Source organism: Prionailurus viverrinus, chromosome A2 (assembly GCF_022837055.1).
Source record: "Prionailurus viverrinus isolate Anna chromosome A2, UM_Priviv_1.0, whole genome shotgun sequence".
NCBI lineage: Eukaryota > Metazoa > Chordata > Mammalia > Carnivora > Felidae > Prionailurus > Prionailurus viverrinus.
The window spans coordinates 81,370,827-81,393,302 of NC_062562.1; the positions used below are offsets into that span (position 1 = coordinate 81,370,827).

The window sequence follows — 22,476 nt, forward strand, 5'->3', positions numbered from 1 at the left end:
TCGGGCTCTGGGCTGATGGCTCAGAGCCTGGAGCCTGTTTCCAATCTTGTCTCCCTCTCTCTCTCTGCCCCTCCCCTGTTCATGCTCTGTCTCTCTCTGTCCCAAAAATAAATAAACGTTGAAAAAAAAAAATTTAAAAAAAAAAAAAAAAAAAAAAAAAAGAAAATGTTTCCCCACTGGATGTTATATGTAAGCGATGAACCACGAGAATCTACCCCAAAAACCAAGAGCACAATTTACGCACCGTATGTTAGCCAATTTGACCATAAATTATATATTTAAAAAAAAAAAAGAAAAAGAAAGAAAAAATGTCTCTAGAGGGTTAATCTTGGGTAGAGGGAACAAGTTTCCAGAAATGTAAATTCCTGTCATTGTTTGTCATCAACTCAACAAGCAGCCTCTCATTGCTTTCTGTACCTTGGTTTTATACCTAGAATCTAATGTCATTATGTATGATGGTAATGTTATAACGTAGAAAAAAAGGATATAACATGATGATAATGTTATACTCATATAACGATTGAAATTATTCACAATTAATTATATCCATGTGAGATATACTCTGATAAAACAACGGAAAAATATTCTAAGAGAACGTCTTGAACTAATGTCATGGCTATGTGTTGTAGAGTAGTGAGATTAAAAGCTTTTTTTTCTTTTCCCCAAGTTGCTTATAAAATTGTTATAATTATGGTTTTAAAGTACATTTTAATATTAGGTATATTAGGTATATCAATACGATGAAGTATGATGCAGCCATAAAAAGGAATGAAACACTGATGGATGCTACAACATGGATGAACCTTGAAAACATTATGCCAAGTGAAAGAAGTCAGACACAAAAGGCCACAAATCATATGACTTCATTAATGTGAAACCTCCAGGATAGTCAAATCCATAGAGACAAAAGGCAGATTAGTGATTGGCAAGGGCTGGATGAAGGGGAGGTGGGGAATGACTGCTTAATGGGTATAAGGTTTTCTTTATGGGCAATGAAAAAGTTCTGGAGCTAGGTGGTGGTGATGGTTGCACAATGTGAATGTGAATGTACTAAATGCCATGGAGTTGTTTGCTTTTAAAATGTTGGAGGGAAGCCTGGGTGTCTCAGTGGGTTAAGTATCCAACTTCAAGCTCAGGTCATGATCTCATGATTTGTGGGTTTGAGCCCCGCATCAGTCTCTGTGCTGACAGCTCAGAGCCTGGAGCCTGCTTAGGATTCTGTGTCTCCCTTTCTCTCTGCCCCTCCCCCACTTATGCTCGCTCTCTCTCTCTCTCTCTCAAAAATAAATAAATATTAAAATTAATAAGGGGGCCTGGGTGGCTCAGTCAGTTAAGGTCATGATCTCATGGTCTGTGAGTTCGAGCCCTGCATTGGTCTCTGTGCTGACAGTTCAGAGCCTGGAGCCTATTTCAGATTCTGTGTCTCTGGCTCTCTGGCTCTCTGTCTCTCTGTCTCTCTCTGTCTCTCTCTGCCCCTCCCCCCTCATGCTTTGTCTCTCTCTCTCTCTCTCTCTCTCTTAAAAAAACATTAAAAATTTTTAAATAATAATAAAATATTGGAAGAGATAAATTTTGTGTTGTGTGCATTTTACCACAATCAAAAAATTCTCTAGATCTAAGGTAAGTATCCAAAGAGATTTATAAGGACAGTATTTACAAAATATTAAATTACTCTGTAATGTCTCCCATTAAAACTGTGTTTTTTAAAAATATTTTATAACACCTGCCTGATACTGTCCTCAGAGTAGCAAAGATACAATCAAAAAGCCAGTGGAAAAGCACATTATGCTCTTACTTTTGGCCAGAATCACTCTCTGACCAGCCAGTGTCATTTTCTGCAGCATAGAAGAGCAGAAAGGAAGGACCCATCTGGCTAGACCATAGATACTCAGAAAAAGCCTTCTTCCCCCTTCTATCATGTAGACCTTTAAATTATCCAGCTAAGTTTAAACAATTCACACAAGCTAAACTGCTGAAGAGACCTCTTATCCCAAAATCTATGACTTCGATATTTATGACTTTGTATTTCAAAACTACATAAGGCCCTTGTCCTTTAAAAAAGAATATGCTTATATTTGCGGTCATAGGTAAATCACATTTACTGCTTTTTTTTTTCAGGTCAGCTAGAATCTGATAGATTCTTATTAATGAGTGGTGGAAAGCCATCTCGGAAGTGTGGAATCCTTTCCAGTGGAAACAACCTCTTTTTCAATGAAGATGGCTTGCGCATGTTGACAACACGAGATCTGGATTTATCACATGCTAGGTAAACATTTTGGGATGCTATTGAGAAACCACATTGTGATAGACAGTAACAGAACATAAGTACATCAGAAAAAAGCAGACATGTGAAGGGCAAGGCTATCCATGGGACATGCTGAGCTGCTGTCTTATCTAAGACTCCATTAAGACATGATGTACATAATTTCTATTCTAAAACAGAGAGCTTTGCAAAATAAACTAGATCAGAAATGAAACATAGCTAAACAGACAAAAGTTAATATCAAGACAGTGATGGTTATAAGACAGTGACTAGGAAATGACAATGTTTAACTTCCTTTCACTTCCAGAAAATAATGTTGCATCTTTTTTATCCACCTTCTAGAGAATACTTTTCATGAGCACTTGGACTACGTGGAAAATTATCTACACCATGCTTAGTAAAAGCTTAACTGAAATACCATGCATCCTCCAATTATTCACAATTGATTTTATATCCATTAGCAGTTTAAGTAAAAAATATTTGAAGTGTAGCCTTATTCTTTGTAAGCCTTTCTTTCCAGTGATTTGCTCCTGCTTTCTAGGTACTCGTTTTCTGACTTGAGCACAGCCACTGAGAAACAAACATTTTAAACTGGCTCAGAGGATTATGTCCTGTCAAGATGTATATCCCTTGATCACTTGACGAGCCAAAAACTTAGCCAGGAAAATAAAGAAGACAACTTAACATGTGTAAAATGGAACCCTGACCTATTTTTTGCAAGTGAACAAAGAAGTCGTGTTTTTGTTTTTCAGAACATTTCAGAGAATCTTAAAATGTATCTCAACATATTTATCCTTCTCTTTCACCTAAATCTTTTATTTTATTGAATTATAAATTTGAGCATGCCTCATAAAAATACAATTCTGTGAGATAATCTTACTATTATAGAAAGCAAGATTTTATTTATCTTCATCCTATTTTAATGCATATGGTTTAATTTGATGCTTTTTATTTCAGATTTATCATTAGCAGCCAAGTTCTCTAATTTAGAAATTATTAGATCTTTCCAAAATAATTCTGACATAGATTTGTCCATAACTAAATTAATATAAACATTTCCCAATACAATAGACAATAGGCTAAAAGGCTTTTTTCTGTAAATCGTTATTGTTTTTATAGTTCTAAACGTCACTAGGCACTATGTATTTTTTTTCATTAATCCAGTGTTAAAAAGCTCCATTATTTATCTCATCTCAGTAGCATGCTGTGTGGGATTTGCATATATTGACCTCAAAATGCTCCATGTAAAATCCCAATTTTCTTGGGGTTATGAGATAAATGAGTGCCCAGTTAATGGAGATGGGGGAGGGGAGGAACCCATGAAGAATGCATGGTTTTATATATGGAACTGATAACTTTCATTATGAGCCCCAATATGCTGCCTGTGTTTGACATGCATACATAATTGGGTGTATGTGTTGGGTTACACACGAAATTTATTCTGCATTACCAGCTAGCATAGCGACCAGACCAGGCACCAGCCGCTTGCCTGCCAAAGATAACATGTGAGCTAGTTTTCCTTGGCACCCCAGCTGGTTGCTGCCACTCTGTCCACCTCCCTGCCAGTTGGAAAGGCTGCCACTGGCTGGCCGCCATGATTCTCGATGGCCAGTCTCATCCATCCTAGACCCAGCAATAGTCAGAGGCTGGCACAGCCCACTATTACCACCACCCCACACTCACTTTCCTGCCCCTGGCACAAAAGATAGAAAAGAGGCCCAGGCTCAACACACCTCTTCCAAAAGATGCCTGGTCTTTCACAAAGAGGTACTACAACTGCTGAATTTAAATGTGTCTCCCCAAAACCAATAACATGAGATCTGAAAAACTGGTAAGACCTGAAAATGGATGATTTCGCCAATTGACGGCATAAACTACATTCATAGCATTCTTCCAGCTTCAGATACTAAGGACAAATTTGTCTTAAATAGATAGCAATACACACTCCCAAACTTGAAGAGGCTTTGGACCCCTCCCATCTTATAGAGTAGCAACAGGATTGGGGAATGCTCAGTTCCCTCAGACTCTCCTCTGTGGAAGGGTACAAAATATAAACTTGAGTACAGAATTGCCTTTTTTTCATTTCATTAACTCTCTTACATTAACAAGGAAAATTGGGATTTGAAATGATTGCTTTAGACACTTGTTAAATCATCATATTCTTTAAAACCGTGCACTTCCCCGTATTACCCTGTGTGCTTGTCTTATGTTAATAGTGTGCATTTCTCACTGAAGTGAAAAAATCTACAGTAACCTTTACTCATGTCAGATTCGTGCAGTTCTTCATGAGGCTGGGATGTGGTAAAGGTGTTCCTGACCCCAGGAGCCAACCCGTGCTTCTACAGTATTCACTCAATGGCGGCCTCTCATGGAGCCTCCTTCAAGAGTTCCTTTTCAGCAACTCCAGCAACGTGGGCAGGTACATTGCCCTGGAGATACCCTTGAAGGCCCGTTCCACTTCTACTCGCCTCCGCTGGTGGCAACCATCTGAAAATGGGCACTTCTACAGTCCCTGGGTTATCGACCAGGTCAGTCCACTCAGGATTAACTATTGTAATGTTTGGCACTTGAGCTGCATGTGGCCTACAAAGCATCCAGTCCGGCCCCCTCGCTCAGTAGAGGAAGCCCAGGACCAACAATTGAATGACTTGCCCAAGGGCATACAGCTGGATTAGATATGGCAGTTAGCTTCCTTTCCTTCTCTTTTCCTTCAATTGCCTGAGCCTATAAAAACCAGCAACACAACAGAAGGCCCAGGTCCTGCTCATAGAGAATTCTGCCATATGGGTAGAGGGACTTTATCAAGTGTGATGCAAGGTTATAATTCTCTGAAAAGGAAAATGTGCAAATTAGCACTGGTACCACATGCAGTAGTTTACAAATCCTCGTTCCTAGCCTTTGAAGAAGAAATAAGTAAATATTCCTAACAGCCTCATGGACACTTCTAAACGATCTTCATACATAATAAAATGCGTATCAAATAGATCTCAAAGAACCTGTTAACAAATGATAGAATCCATGCAAAAAATTGGAACTGAAATGCTTTAGGATACAACTGTCCTTAAATAGAAATTTCACATGGAAAATAATCACATGTAAGCCAACTTTTGCTTTCCCAGCTTGGGTGCATGTAGTTTCCAAAGGCACAATTTGGCCCATGAAGGCTGTGAATGGTTTTGTCAATACTTCAATTTGTTTTCTGTAGCTTCTTGCCAGATGGGCAAGCAGACCACATAAACAAAAGCATTCTGAAAGGCCCCAAACAGTATGCTTGCTGTATGATGCCAGTTTTGAGCAATCTGACAGATAAAAACAAACAAAAAGACTGAACTCTTCTCGTCTCTTGAAACCATATTAAAAATTTGTTTTCTTGAAAACACATTTCAGATTCTTATTGGAGGAAATATTTCTGGTAATACAGTCTTGGAGGATGATTTCACAACCCTGGATAGTAGGAAATGGCTGCTTCACCCAGGAGGCACCAAGATGCCTGTGTGTGGCTCTACCGGAGATGCCCTAGTCTTCATTGAAAAGGCCAGCACCCGCTATGTGGTCACCACAGACATTGCTGTGAATGAGGATTCATTCCTGCAGATAGATTTCGCTGCCTCCTGCTCAGTCACAGACTCCTGTTACGGTAAAAATTCCATTTCCGGGTAGAGGAACATTACCCCATTTCCAGGTAGAGAGAGAGAGAGAGAGAGAGAGAGAGAGAGAGATAATAACCCCTAATTTATCTCTTGTTGGAAAATCCAGGATTTTCTCGTACGATCAGATTTGCAGAATTAGAACTCTCATCACATAGAGAATGCCAGAATAAGCCATAGGATTTACACATAAATTTGCATTTGCATAGGTTTTAATTCATAGGGCTTTAGATTAGTCTGGTTACTGTCTTCTTTCCAACTCCCCAGGAATCATGACATTTTGTTGTTCCCATTTTGCCTTATACTTTTCGCCATTCTAGGTCATAGCATATTCTAGGCCACCCTCATTGTGACCAGTTTGCATCCTCAAGGTTGTATACACACACACTCCTACTCACACATGACTTGCACACACACACACACACACACACACACACACACGCACGCACACACCTATCCTAGGAGATATAAAAACTGACATCATTGCATACGTGGAGCCTTCACTGGAATGCAAACCTGTTGGGATTCTGGTAGTCTTCCAGCCTTTTACCACCCCATATCATTCTTCCTCCAAGAGATACAAACTAGAATGTTCACAAGGACCTTGTTCTGTTTTAGATTCTGGGGGGCCAACATCTGACAAATTTGGTTACTTCCAAGGTCTTACAAAATCCAGATTTTTCATATTTCTGCTAGTTTGAACTTAGTGGACATATATTAAGGGGACTACCAGAGTGCATCTTCTACCTCAGGATCGATTAGTCAGCACTAACCTAGTCAGCAGGGGTGGAACTTGGAAAAGTATACGGTACCCATCTGTCTTCAATAGGTCTAGTTGAGGGGATACTTCCAAAAGTTAGAGTGCAATAAATGACAAAGTCAAGTGATCTGTGGATTGGTGCTGATGCCAAATGTGATGAGAGCTCAAACGAGAGTGAGATGACCAATGGATGGCCAATCCAAGGAGTTTGGGAAGATTTCACCAAGAAGCTGTCTCAAGTGGGCATTGATGGTTGCAGTGGATTTGAAGAGTGAATAGAGAAGAAAGGACACCCCAAGCTAGGCTGGCAGCATAAGCAAAGAGACAGAGGTGGGGGTCCTCCCAGTCCATGCCGAAAGCCATGAGCAGACCTGCCTGAACAGGCAATATTTGCATCTAGTGGAGGAGAGGAAAGTGCTGATTTTGAAAATGGAAAAGGGTGGTAAGGTTCTAGATGCCTACTCCCTCAGTAGCATAAGAAATGGATGGGAACCCAAGGAGGTAAGCTATGACACAATAGGCCTGCACTAGCACCAGGACTGACACTCTACCCTCCTGTGTACTTTCTACTATAGGCTGGCACAGCCTCTTGAGAAAGGTTGAACTGAATGACAAAATCAAAGAGGAAAGCAGAGATGGATAAGCAGAGTTGCCAACTAAGAAGAGCCTTACAAGGCACATACAAGAATTTATAGGGGCACCTGGGTGGCTCAGTTGGTTGGGCATCCGACTTTGGCTCAGGTCATGATCTCACCGTTCGTGGGTTCAAGCCCCGCGTCGGGCTCTGTGCTGACAGCTCAGAGCCTGGAGCCTGCTTCCGATTCTGTGTCTCCCTCTCTCTCTCTCTCTGCCCCTCCCCACTCATGCTCTCTCTCAAAAATAAACATTAAAAAAAGATTTGAAAAATGTTTTAAAAAGTTTAAAAAAAAGAATTTGTACCTGACAAGGACATGAATAAAAGGACTCAAGTGCAGAGAAGCGTCATGGTGTGTTTCTGGGAGATGAGCCCAAAAGCTGATGAAGGTGGGTAGGCAAGAATCCCAATAAGGAAGCCTCAGTGGTAATCTCCAGAGGAGGTGGCATGAAGAGAAATAGGATGGATAATATTGATGTGAGACAATGCAAACAAAACGGAAAGAAGCAGAAAATCTCACAACCAGCTGACAGTTTGAACACAGAGGGTAAAGAAGAGAGGAGTAAAATTTCCAAAATAATTTATAAATTTTGAACCCAGAAAACAAGTGCAAAAGCATTGCCATTGATAGAATTTAGTAGTTAAGAGGGGCACCTGAATAGCTTATTCAGTTAAGTGTCTGACTCTTAATTTTGTGTCAGGTCATGATCTCAGAGTTCATGGGATCAAGCCCTGCATCAGGCTCTGCACTAACAGTGCAGAGCCTGCTTGGGATTCTCTCTCTCTCTCTCTCTCTCTCTCTCTCTCTCTCTCTCTCTCTCTCTATCTGCCCTTCCCCTGCTTGTGCAATCTCTCTCTCTCTCTCTCTCTCTCTCTCTCTCTCTCTCTCTCTCAAAATAAATAAATAAACATTTAAAAGAAAAGAATTTAGTAGTGAAGAAAAGATGTTTATTTATTAGGGAAATGGTGAGTTTTTCTTTAGTTGGGGTAGAAGTCGTTTTTATTTATTTTTTTGTTTGTTTCAAGTTACTTACATTCTAGTTAGTTAACATATAGTGTAATATTGGTAGTAGAATTTAAGGATTCATCACATATAACACCTGGTGCTCATCACAACAAGTCCTAGAAGTAATTTTTAGTGGAGATCCCCTGAGTGAAGAGGACTTACAATATGGAAAGCAGGAACTTTTTCTATACTGTGCACCCACAATAGGCCAGCATCCGGTGCAATGCCAGGCTGAGCAAACATTTATTGAATTAATGAAATTGCTTGGAGACATAAAATTGGCAAATCTGGGCACACAGGTCATAGTTGAAGCCCAAGGAGTATACACATAAAACAGAAGACCAGAAAGGAGTCTGGAAGAATGCCCACAGCTGGGCTAGTTAGCACGGGAGTCACAGGAAAGTAAGAGAGGAGATTCAGAATAATGTCCTCCAAAAGAAAAGAAAGTTTCAAGAATTGGGGAATAATCAATAACATCCAATGCTGTAGGAAGAACAAGAATAATGAAGACTGAGATGAACCACTGTGTTTAACTAGAAAAGGTTGCTAGGAACCTCCCTGAAGTGAGTGGTCCCACACTGGCTGTGCATGACAATCACCTGGGGAGCTTTAAATCTCCTGATACCTTGGCTGTGCCCCAGAAAAGTGAAATCACAATCCCTGGGGGTGGGACCCTGGCATTAGTGGTTTCTAACGGTACCCAGGTGATTTCAGTGTGCAGCCAAGATTGAGAATCACGGCCTTAGAGGAAGCAATTTCAATAGGGAGGTTGGGCCTGAAGCAGTTTCTAAAGACTTAAAGAGAAATACAAAACATAGAACATAAGTTGAATTTTTCAGAAGAAGAAAAAGAAAAGTATCTTTTCATAGACCCACAGCCTGACTGCCTTCTTTGGCACAAATTACATGCCCTTCAGGTCCCTCCTGATACTTCTCTTATTTCCCAGTATATTCCACAACACAGCAGAGCAAGATAAGAGCAAAAGAGATTTTGCAACTTGTAAGAAGTTTCACCTGTATCAGGAGCAAAACTGGCATTATTGGTCAGGATCCCTATTGAATGGTCAAATTTAGGGAAAGTTGCTTAGTTTTTTAAAACTTTTTTAAAAGTAATCATTAAAATATATGGTTACTATCTTTGTATTTGTATGTTAACTATTAAATAGATACCATAGAGTTACAGTACCTCAAATTATATATAGTTTGTATAATTTTATAATATATTGTAACTATTAGATTAAGCAATAAATATATATATATAACTATCATTACTGTTGCTTTAACTACATATAAACAATGGTTTTGTTATGCTTGTTCTGAAAGTTTCTCACTATAAGGAGTGATTTAGGAAAATTTATGTTTCACTTGATCATACCCCCTTAAAAGAAAATTTATTTTAATCTGGAAAGTGAAAAATAATAACTAATATTGCATGGAAGGAAAAATCAAACCGGGAAACATTTCAAAATAGGAAACATAAGTACGGAGGAAAAATCAAATTGACATCTGAGTGAAATTAAAACATAAGAAGATATAAGTATTTACCGTTCCTGGGTCTACATACATGTATTTCTATTCAGAATGGTGTTTCCTGTTTCAGCTATTGAATTGGAATACTCAGTAGACCTTGGATTATCATGGCACCCATTGGTAAGGGATTGTCTACCTACCAATGTTGAATGCAGTCGCTATCACCTGCAGCGGATCCTGGTATCAGACACTTTCAACAAATGGACCAGAATCACTCTGCCTCTCCCTCCCTATACCAGGTATGGATGCTTCTGCATGTAGTGAACCCAAATCTGATATAATTTGGCATATCAGCTTTTAGGACAACAAGTTTCAATGAGATACATGCAATTTTGCTATTGATTGATGGTATTGCCAGCCATGAATGAACAAGGTGATCTTAGGAAGCAAAATAAGGGCACCTGGCTGGTTCAGTCAGTAGAGCATGTGACTCTTGATCTCAGGGTTGCGAGTTTGAGCTCCACACAAAGCACGGAGTCTACTTTTAAAAATAAGCAAAATAGGGGGCACCTGGCTGGCTCAGTCAGTGAAGCATGCAACTCTTGATCTTGGGGTCTTGTGTTCAAACCCCATGCTGGGTGTAGAGCTTACTTTAAAAAAAGGAGGAATAAAAAAAAAATAAGCAAAATAGAAGCCAGTTTTTGTGGTGACATTGTTCTGGTTTTTTTTCCCAAAAGCCGGGCCTATACTGACTTTTATTTCTAACATTTTTAAAGAATGGCATATTCAAGAAAACAGTATATGGATCAGTGAGAGTCTCCGACTTGATTCACTTAAATTTAAAACAGGCACATTGCATACAGAATAGGTTTAAATGGAGTCTGTTGTTAGACTACCGTAGGTATAGCAGTGAGTGGTGTCATATCAATAGACAGAGCAAATAAGTGTGTATTAAAATTATTGTCTGCTTTTGAAATTTTATTTTAAACAGTATCTCGAGAATTACCACCTGGAGCATTCTTTTATATGGAAAACAATTATGAATGTGTCATTCATTGAGTACATAAGAAATGGTGGTGGCTTAATAAAATTGCCTGGAAAGTGCTTTATTTGAGTTATACAGAGAATTCACCTTGCCTACTGGATGGTGTTCCCTGACCTTCTCTCTTTTCACTATCCAAGGAGGTGATAATCATAGGAAAGCTTTAAAATCTTGATGGGAAATTCTGTTCCCTCCCCCACCACCCCCCAAAAAATGGTAATCAGTTGTTGCCGTTAAGACAGAAGCAAAGCAACCAGTGCAATTATGTGGAACGGGAGTTACAGTTTGGGCTCATTATTGGTCCCTCGCTTCCCCACAAATGAAGAATGAATAAATCTTCCTAGCAAATGATCATAAAATTCAACTATTCATCTAGGACATAACTTTTCTTGGGATTATCATAAATGAGATGGTTTCAGTTACTAACAGCCTAAGGCCCCTCTACAATTGCTGGCTCAGAGCTACGAGACTATATTAACTGTCAGTAGAGTTGCCAAGTTTAAATGAGATACGTGAGATTTTGTTGCTCGTTAAAGGTATTGCCATGCATGAATTATTAAGGTGATCTTAATAAGTAAAATAGAAAAAAAACTCCATTAAGGCAACAGTCTTTTAAGGCTTTATGAATTCTGTGAATTATTACCCAGCTACTTGGTAGCATTTTGCAAATAAAAGACATTCTAAGATTTACTCCAGCTAGTGATTATACCCTTGACTTTTCTACTTAAGAAAGGTAATTATTCCTCCTCTTTTAATATATCTTTTAATTGTCTTTTGCACCTACCCATAAGAATTTGGCCCTTTCAAATGATAAGTTGAGAAATCTGATGAGCATCCCTTTCCTCTTGTTACCGTATTGAAAATATGCACTGCTTATTGTACTACCCTCAAAGCCCCTGTTATACAGTGGTCTTAAAGGTGGTCCTGCCTTGTAATAAGGCCTTGTAGATAATTCAGAAAGAAATGCACATGGATGGAGCCCAAGCCAGACCTACTTCTTATTGTGCTCTGCCCTATGCCAGAGATGAGGAGAACAGTGTGCCAGACTCAGAACACTTTGTCTCGAACACAACTTAGCATAGCTATACTCTATCTGCTCTTATATCCAGCTACTTTTTAAATGTGGTACTTCCTTGTCTTGAGTTCCACTTACTGCCTCCACATTTGCAAAGTATTGCAACACCTATGTTTACTTTGCTCCCTAGAATTGAGAATTTCAGCTCGTAGCTCTTCGCTATAAACAAACATGATGCTGATGACTTAAAGCCATCTGCTCAATAGGGGGGAGGAGTGACAATGTGCCGGTGGTAGATTTGTCCACCTGTTCGCTTATCATAGGACCACAAGGCTAGGGTTCCAGTATTGTTGGCACAGTGGTAGTTAAGAGTCACCTGAGGTTGGTTATCCACAAATTGACATAAAATCATTACCCAAACTAAAATGGCCGGTAGTTACCAGTATCAATTATTCATTCACTTATTCATTAAACAAATATTTTTTGAAGTGTTTAATTGGATGCTAGGTCTGTGTGAGGGGGATGAACTTACCCCTGCCTCAACAAATTTTCAGTCCAGTGGGAAAAAGAACTATTAACCAGAAACCAGCAGTAATCACAGAAGTAAATAAAAAATTCAACTGTGGTAACTGATGGAGGACAGTTGCATGATGCTGAGAGATGATATGTCCTAGGGAGATTTGCCTTTATCAGGAGAGTCAAGGACCACTTTCTGGAGGAAAGCATAATTGAAGTCATAGATAAAGGATGGATAGGAATTGACTAGGGGAGCAGTAGGGGGAGGTGTTCCAGGCAAGGAAAACAACCTGTGATAGGAAGTAGCAGGCATATGTGAGACACTGAAAGAATGTATCAGATCTAAAGAGAGAGCGGAGTGAGATGGAGTGAGACCATGAAGAGCATTGGAGGTCTTACTGAAGATCTGGGGATGGTTACATAGGTGCTTAAAAGCCTGCTGAAGTTTCCCAGGAATAGGGGGACATGCTCAGATTTGCATCAGAAAAGCGTATTCTAACTGGAAAACAAATTGGGGAGGATACGAGTAGCTGTAAGGAGACTCTTCTAGAGGCAGTAAGTGCTGGAAGCTTGGAGTAAGGTGCAGGAGACATGAAGACAAGTGGAGAAATTCAAGAGAAATAGAAGTGATAAAATTAAGTTTAATGATGAAATGGACGTGAGAAGGTGAGGGGAGGGGCAATGTTGAAGATGACTGTGGTTTCTGAGTTGAACTGAATGGATGCTGCTACATTTCACTGGGAAGGGGGCCCTGAGAGTAAACACAAGAGACATTACACTCTGCTCCAGATATTTCTATGCTAAAACCTAAATAAGCTGCTATAGATCGAATCATAGTTTCTATTACTCCCATATACACTGCTTAAGTTAGATCTTACTGGAGAGAAATAAATGAGTGGAAAGCATTGTGTTTTAGTGGAGAGTTCCTGCTTTTCAGCCCTGTGAGCTTTTAAGGTAGTCATTCCATGTCCCAGAGTTGCAGGGTCTTCATGTGAAAAATGAGACTTTTTGCTGTATAAAAATCTAATAAATGGGGCTGCCTGGGTGGCTCAGTGGTTACACATTCTGATTCTTGATTTCGACTCAGGTCACGGTTTGTGAAATCGAGCTCCATGTCAGGCTCTGCACTGACAGCATAGAGCCTGCTTGGGGTGCTCTCTGTCCCTCTCTCTCTGCCCCTTCCTTGCTCTCACACTCTCTCAAAATAAATAAACTTTTAAGAAATCTAATCAATGTGCATGGATGAGTTTGGGACATTGTAAGTATTTATAAAATGTAAATCATTTTTACATCTATGAGTTAACAACATAATCATACTTGTTAAGCATAGCACAAGTTTATTATCAGACTTTACCTTCAGTCAGACTAAGAAGTCTTCCTAAGCTCACTTAACAAGAGCAAACCCATGGTAATGGTAGGACACTGTCTTAAGTTCCTGCCCTGGAGGGGGTTACCATCTCATTGGAGAAAAATAGACAACTTAAAAATAAAACATGCTGTATATAATTGAGAGCTTCAATGAGGAATGGGCTAGAAATCGGAGACAATGTTCAATGTGGGAGTTAGAGAGGGTTTCATGGAAGAGATGGGTCGTGGCCTAAAGGATGGCTAGGAATTAGGTGGGTAAGGAGAAGGACATTTCTAAATTAGGGAAACAATGTGAACAGGGCTCATGAGCCCGGCAAGAGCCCAGGAGTTGCTGGTGAAGGCAGCGGGCTCATATCTGGATGCTCTGGAAAGTTGTTTGTTAGTGGAGTTGGCTTAACTATCACAGGCACTGAAGAAAGGTAGAGGAGTTTAGACTTGTTGGAAAAATGAACTATGGTGGATTTCGAGCTGAGAATATTCTTCCAAGAAAAAAACAATTGGGAGAACAGAGAGGCAAGTAAGAGAAAGTGGCAAAGGCATTGTGATAATGACTTCCATGAAGTCACAAGGGTCTGGGCTACAGCTAACAAGCAGGGGATGGGACGGATATTACAGGACATTTCAAAGAAAGAATTGATAAAACTCACTAGATTTTTCTCCCTTGCACCCATCCAGAGACGTCTGTAAAGTTTGAAGCCCTTGAGAGTGGTGAGAAGTGGGGAGGAAGCAAAAGTTGATCCCAGGAGGGACAATGTGGCAAATTCAACCCAATGATGCTGAATTAAATTTGGGGACTAGAAATACAAATGGAAACATCCATTTGACAGAAATATGAAGTTCAGAGCCCAGGGAAAGATAATAAACTTTGGAGGCATGAGCATAGAGGTGATAGGCAAAGCTGTAAAACTGGAGCAGTTCAACTTGGGAGAGCATTCAAAAGGAAAAGAAAGGATCCTTAAATTCAGTAGCAGATTGAGTGGAAATAGTTCTTAAAGGGACCATGAGGATATACTCAGGGGAGTTTAAGAAGAATCAGAAGAGCATGGTATCCAAGAGCAAGTAAGAATAGAATATCAAGGGGCGCCTGGGTGGCGCAGTCGGTTGAGCGTCCGACTTCAGCCAGGTCACGATCTCGCGGTCTGTGAGTTCGAGCCCCGAGTCGGGCTCTGGGCTGATGGCTCAGAGCCTGGAGCCTGTTTCCGATTCTGTGTCTCCCTCTCTCTCTGCCCTTCCCCCGTTCATGCTCTGTCTCTCTCTGTCCCAAAAATAAATAAACGTTGAAAAAAAAATTAAAAAAAAAAAAGAATAGAATATCAAGTAGGAAGAGGTGGCCATCAGTGACACACGCTATAGAGTAATGAAAAAAAAGTTTCACAATAAATTTGCTAGATTTTTCCATAAGGAGATAGTCAGTGACCTTCAAAAGAAAAGTTTCAGTAAGATACTGGAAATAAATAAAGCTTGTCTGGCCCCAGAGCCCATGGGCTTAACCAGTATATTAGTTCTACATTTAAAAAAAATTTTTTTTAATGTTTATTTATTCGTGAGAGAGAGACACACACAGAGCGTGAGTAGGGGAGGGGCAGAGAGAGAGGGCGACACAGAATCCAAAGCAGGCTCCAGGCTCTGAGCTGTCGGCACAGAGCCTGATGCGGGGCTCAAACCCACAGACTGTGGATCATGACCTGAGCCAAGTCGGCGCTTAACCGACTGAGCCAGCCAGGCGCCCCTATTAGTTCTACATTTTTATTGCTTGCCTAAGAGATACAGTCCTCGAAGACATAGGAAGAGAGAATGCAGGAGTTCTTGAGAGAGGCTGAAAAGGAGAAGAATATACCAAAATCAATTTCATAGCCCCTAATTTGAATCTGCCTCCTCCTGTTTACTAACCCCAGATCTAAAAATAACAGGTGGCTCAAGTAGCACGGGTTCTTGAAATGTCACCTGAGAAGGAGGGTAGGTCAACAGAAGGGCAGGTAACTCAAATCCACTGAGAAAAGAGCAGGGGGTGGGTGCTGCCACTGGAAGGCTCAGGTGTGACTTGGCTATTTTAAGTCACAGTTTGAAGATGATCCATTCCCTCCTACCAGCCCTAATGACCTAGCAATACCACTGTCTTTAAAGATTAACTGCAACACTTTGGAAGCCAGATGGGTTTAGCCACAGCATGGACACTACTTAATGTTCGTGGGAAGTTTACAGGAAAAGTGATAAGCACGAGAAAGGGCAAAAAGATTGTGGAAGGATTGGGATAATGGAATGGGGTTAGAGGAATCTCTACCTGTTTGCAGGTAAACAGACGTAGGGAGGGAGGATATTTTCAATGATAATCCCAACTATAACATCAGAGAAAAGATATTTTGCTAAGAAAACCAAATAACTAAAGATAGTATTTTGGGGGTTTGTCTTGGAGAAATATTCAAGGGAATTACAAGTTCATTTTTTTAAAGGAGGGATTTTTTTTTTTTAACTTGCCTTGGTATTATTTATCTCCATTGTTACTTCCAGTTTTCTAGTAAGTTCTGAAAGACTTTTTACAGACATTTGTTTTACTGAACATCATGCTAAAATTTTTCAGTCAGGTCAAGGAAACCTTAGACTTCTCTTACGTCACCATTTTCTCATGCATCATTTTGATACTTTGAACATCATTGCTGTTGCTTTACCAAATTTCTGTTGGTGTTTCAGGACAACAGAACATAAAATAATTTTTTCTGGGGCACCTGGGTGACTCAGTTGGTTGAGCGTCTGACTTCAGCTCAGGTCATGATCTCACAGTTCATGGGTTCGAGCCCTGTGTCAGCCTCTGTGCTGACAGCCCAGAGCCTGAAGCCTGCTTCAGATTCTCTGTCTCCCTCTGTCTGCCCCTTCACTGCTTGTGCGCTCTCTCTCTCTGTCTCTCTCTCTCTCTCTCTCTCTCTCTCTCTCTCTCAAAAATAAATAAATAAATATAAAAAAATAATTTTGTTGGATGTAAACTATGGTACTATTGATTTTCACATACTGAATATGTTAATATTTGCACATTAAGACAATAAAATCTATTTCCATTTCCACTACAACAGAGAATAAAACTGTTTACAGAAATTCTACATTCCAACTAAGGTTTCTCTGTTGTCAATCTTGTTGCCAAAATTTTATTAGAGAATTTGAGACTTGGCTGTACTTCACCCATATTGCTATCTATGGATTCTTAAGATTGCTTTAACAATTAAATAGAAGTCATTCTCCTTTGAGAAGGTGTTTTAAAAATTATAGGAAATTCCTTTTATTTGAAGGATGGTCCAAAGTCTTTAATGCTGTCAGTAGGCCTACTCAGAACACTGTAGTTGTTAGTATCATTACTAATTATGATTCTCAGCGAAAATAATAAATCCTTATTTTACCAAAAAATAGGATAACCATTTTCTTTTCTTTGTAATCGTCAAATCAAAATTTTACTATGAATTTGAAGGGACCACAGATTATTTTTGGCTCACGTTTATCTATTTAAAACATAACAAAATTTAAGAAAATAGCAAACTATACTTCAATAGAGTCATCACCCAGCTTCAACTATCATTCAACTATTATTGACTTATGAGCAACGTTATTTTTCAATAGCACCACTCACTCCTGCCCCCCCCCAATTTTGAAGGAATTCCCAGACATATCATTTCAACTGTAAATATTTTAGTATGTATCTCTAAAAGAGAACTTTAAAAAATGTAACTATGATATCTTTATCACACCTAAAAATTAATGACAGCTTCTTATTCAATATTTACTTAGTACTCAGTATTCAAATGTTCCTGTTTGTCTCATGAAACATATTATCATTTTTTTTTTCAAATTAGGATAAAAATCAGTATAATTGGCTGGCACCTGTCTAAGTATTCTTTAACCTTGAGGTCTCCCTGTTTACCTTTTAAGATGAGGACTAAGACACAGAAAAGTTACATGATTTTCCCCACAGACACACTGTGGCTGAACCAGGATTATACCAAAGTTTTCCATTTGTTCTCTGTCAAGGAATAAATAAAGGCCATGTGGGGTGGCTTGTTGAAATTCTTCTATTACTAACTCTGTAATGTGCTTTCCACCCTAGTTCCAGAGCAGTATCATGAAGGATCTAGGTCACCTTATAAGGATACCTTACCTTTATCACGTTTGTTTGGGGTCAGAACCTGTGGTCTAAACACCTTATCTTCTCATTCAGACCCCAGTGTATTATAAGAAAATTAGAAGAAAAGAACATTGAATGACAGTATACATTCTTCATGGAGAGATTAATGTTACCCAAAAATCCCAAAATGTTATAGTCATTTAGCATCCTACAATTTCCTAGTGTTAATTATTACCACCGAGGGGATTTTCTACTAAAAGATCTGGGATGCCTAAATTAAGTGCCCCCAGCTAGCTGCCAAATCAGTGGTCTTCCGGCCTTTGCCTGCCATTCAAGACAACCAGGGTTCTCAGTAACACCTCAGCTCCAGCAGGAGATGATGGTTCTAGATCCAGTTCTAAATGCAGTCCTTACACCTATGAAATGAGTCAGTTGTACAAAACAGTTTCTAAGAGTCAGCCTCTCATTTCCATCCCCAAAATTCAACTTCCTTCTTTCAGTCATAGTTCAGTGTCTTCTTCATGAGGATCTCCCCCAGAGCAGGGTCTTCATGTCTCCTGGGAGATGGCCCGCCCCTTGAGAGCCCCTCACCATACGTAACTCATTCACATTCCTGGTACCAAAGTTCAGACCTCCTTTCTAGAGCCTGCTTTTTCTCTAACTCTTATCTGTAGGTCATGGGCTGTGACCCATGGGTGCTCTCTGTTCAGTTGAGCTGATCTATGCTTCCTCCCAGGTATATACCTACAAGTGGAATTGCTAGGTCATATGCTGACTCCATGTTCAACATTTTGAGAAATGGACATGTTTTCCACAGCATCCACATCATTTTACATTCCCACCAACAGTGTATGAAGGTTCAGATTTCTCCACATCCCTGCCAACACTTGTTATTGCTGTCTTTTTTTTTTTTATCATAGCTATCCTCGGGAGTATGAAGTTGTATTTCATTTTGGTTTTGATTTTCACTTCTCTAGTGACTAGTGATGTTGAACATCTTTTCATACACTTATCAGCCATTCATATATCTCCCCTGGAATATTCTCTACTTTTATCTAACACAGAAAAATAGGATAACAGAGGAATTTTTTTTCCACCATAAAGACAGGGCCTTGGCTACCAAGGGAAATATAGGACACATTTTGAAATGGGCATTGCAAAACTTCTAGCTAAACACAGAAAGCCATGGGCTTCAGCTATGTCATTAACTTGCAGAAGTTAAGATAAAATAGACTTGTGTGTACATACAGCAACAATACACACAGCCTGCCATAGCTTGAAATGGCTGTTCATATTTAGGGGTAATGGTAGGGATAGGATTATCTTGTATAGGTTGAGATGGTTTTGAAAGGTTTCCTCACTGAGAATACATTGTAATAGTGAACCAAAAGATTCTTGCCCTCTCTCGGTTTTGTGAGTGCATCAATGTGACCTAGTGCAACTGGGCTTTGACTTCCTGATTGGTAGGATAAGACGGTTGGCTATATTTACTTGTCCTAAATATTTTATGTATCTCTGAGAGTAAAGGAAACATCAACCAGGAGTGAAAAGGTTTTTTTAAAAAATTCTGTATAGTTCATATCAAAGGGCTTTTTCTCCTGATGATGATGATGATGACAATGAGAATGTCATTGGTAGAGTAATCTTAAGGAAAAGAGCAGATACAAAGACTCTTGAATGTGTATAGAAAACTATTAAAATGTGTGGAGACAATGTGGGGAAAGGTTCCTGGGGAGAGAAATGATGGAAACCATACTATTGACAGTAACATTTTTTAACTTCATAGCAGTGGATGTTCAATTATTAAACAACACTTATGGAGCACTCACTATGTGCTGTAGATGGAGAGAAAATGGTATAAATTCAGAAAAGAAGCAAGGGGAGACATTTCAAGGGTATGGAAAAGGAGAAATATGCTCTGGGGCCATTTTCCCTCCAACTCCAAGAAGCAGCAGCTGGTAGTGGCCGTCATTATAAGGAAGCTTCAGGAAAATGATGACACCTGCCGAGGGATTTCACCAAGACACTCACAGGTCTTGGTAAACACGAGCTAATTAATTTTCACAACACCCTTGTGAGGTGGGAAGTAGCATTTTCCTAGTTTTACAGATGGGGAAGTGTCAGCACATAAACATAAATGATTTGGCCCCTTTACATAGTGAAGTTGTGACAGGGCTGGGAATAAGAAGTCCTGGAAATTCAACTTCCAGACCTTCATTTTTAACTTCTATTCCAATTCATCCCCTTAGTGAAAGTGTTTCCTTTTCCTGTAAAATAATATTGGATAATGTATTGACACTAGCTTTATGGATACATAATTACTTAGTGTAGTTATTCCCAAGAATATAAAATCATCACACAGGAGACAGGGCCTTAGACTAAGTCCTCCAAGTTAACCCCCTCATTATTTATGTTAAATTATTCACCATGGACATAGGATATACTAGTACCAGAGTAAAGATTAGTGCCCTCAATATCTTTACTCATGGTGGCCAACTTCAGTTTTAGTACATTCTACACATGGGCTCCCACTGTTTCCTTTTCTGTGGAATGCCACAGAGTTGTACAAACTAAACATGTCATGGTTGGAAGTCCCCATAAAAGCTATCAACCCCAACAATGCCTTTGCCTCCTAAATCTTCTGTACAGTCTCTCCATTAAGTGGCTGCCCAGACTGTGATTAAACACAACCAACGTTCAGACAGCCAAAACCTGCTAGGCAGCTCATGCCACCTCTCAGCTGCCCAGAGTTCCTCTCCCCATTTGACAGCCATCAGATCACTGCCCCTTCCACAGCTGATCCCCAGTCCCTGCCTACCCACCCTACAAGATGTCTCTTATTTGATTCTTCCTGGCCATATCAATTGCTACCAACTTACTATTCTTTCAGTAAACATTTACGAAGCCCACCATCTATAGGCGACACCAACCATAAAAAGATAAATAAGGAGAACAAGCCAACAGAGGAAACTATACATAAATAAGCCCTCTTTTTAAAAATTTTTTAATGTTTATTTTTGAGAGAGAGAGAGAGAGATACAGAGGGCTGGTAGGGGAGAGACAGAGAGAGAGGGAGACACAGAATCCAAAGCAGGCTTCAGGCTCCGAGATGTCAGCACAGAGCCCGATGTGGGAGTTTAACTCATCATGACCTGAGCTGAAGTCGAACACTTAACTAACTGAGCCATCCAGGCGCACCCCCATAAATAAACACCCTTAATAAAAAGTGATAAAGGCTTTGATGGAGCATTATAAAACATTAGCAGAACATTACTTGCCTACCCTCTATGAGCACTAGAGATACGAAACAATATAGAGATTATTTCCTGCCCTTCAGAAGTTTATAGTCTGAAAGAAAGGAGAAGAATGTAAGTGTTGACTCGTTATTAGAATCCAAGTAAGGATGGGGTGCCTGGGTGGCTCAGTCGATTGAGCATCTGACTCTTGATTTCAGCTCAGGTCATAATCTCACGGTTTGTGAGTTTGAGCCTGATGTCAGGCTCTGTGCTGGTGGTGCAGTGACTGCTTGGGATTCTCTCTCTCCCTCTCTCTCTGCCCCTCCCCTGCTTGTGCTCTGTCTCTCTCTGCCCCTCTCAAAACTAAATAAACTTAAAAAAAATATTTTTAAAGAATCCAAGTAATGATGTGCTATGGAAATATGATATTCACTGTACTATTTGTAAGATGCTGCCACATGTGATCTGTTAGTAATTTTCATCATTAAGCATTAACTAAACTAAACAGCACAGCCACTGACTTGCACAACCCCGGGGGGGCATCTTCCCACTGCTTCCTGTCAAAACGGTAGCCCCTGGATACCAACTCTCTGCACCTACTAAGTGCTAGGCACTGGGCACTGAGGGGATAATGTTGAAAAAAAGTAATAATGCTGCTCCCTGGTAACTTACACTTTTGAGGAGGAGACAGACATTCAAGAAATACATATGCAAATAAATATACGACTACAATTGTGATAATAAATGCTATAAAAGTAGAAGGACAGCTTGCTGTTCTTGGAGTAAACATGATTTTTAAAGGGATCCGAAAGAAAATTTCTCTGTGAGGACCTGACACAGCATCCAAGTCCTAAAGGACACATAAAAGGGAACCAGGCAGAGAGAGGAAGAATGTGCAGGCAGAAGGTGGGACAAAGTGTCATGAGCTCTGGGAACTGAGAGAAGGAACAGCGCTCCAGAGTGGGTAGCCAGGATGCAGGGCTGGAGGATGCCCCCCCCCCCCCCCCCCCCCCCCCCCCCCCCCCCGCTCAGACAGCACCTCATGGACCAAGGCGGAGTTTGCGGCGGAAAGTTAAATATCATAGGAAGCGATAGGAGGATGTTAGGTAGTCTGCTGGGAGCTGAGGAGCAAGAGATGTAATGGAAAAATCAGTTAGTGTGTAGATGCTCAGTAAGCAAATATCAAATATCAAACCCTATGCATTTTCAGAATGGAGATTTTAGTGCTGGTCCGTGTCTTCTCTGTTTTCTCAACTTAATGTATGTGTTTTCAATTAGAAAATACACAGTCCTTCCTGGTGTTTGGTCTTTTGTCCTGCTCAAAACAAATAGCTCTCAGTCATGTGAGTAACGGTCTCTTAATGACAAAAGTGTATGAATCCATAAAACAAAACTTGCTTTGGCAAAGTGTTTCA

At 40.0% G+C, this 22,476-nt stretch overlaps 1 protein-coding gene across 1 annotated transcript in view; it reads left to right on the top strand.

Annotated features, from left to right (window-relative positions):
* Positions 1-22,476, top strand: part of RELN (reelin) — a 535,267-nt gene that overhangs the window by 464,033 nt on the left and 48,758 nt on the right. The window contains exons 43-46 of the mRNA XM_047850601.1: positions 2,119-2,266; positions 4,533-4,791; positions 5,651-5,900; positions 9,910-10,078. Of these exons, the coding sequence (XP_047706557.1) occupies positions 2,119-2,266; positions 4,533-4,791; positions 5,651-5,900; positions 9,910-10,078 (826 nt within the window). The remainder of the gene's footprint in view (positions 1-2,118; positions 2,267-4,532; positions 4,792-5,650; positions 5,901-9,909; positions 10,079-22,476) is intronic.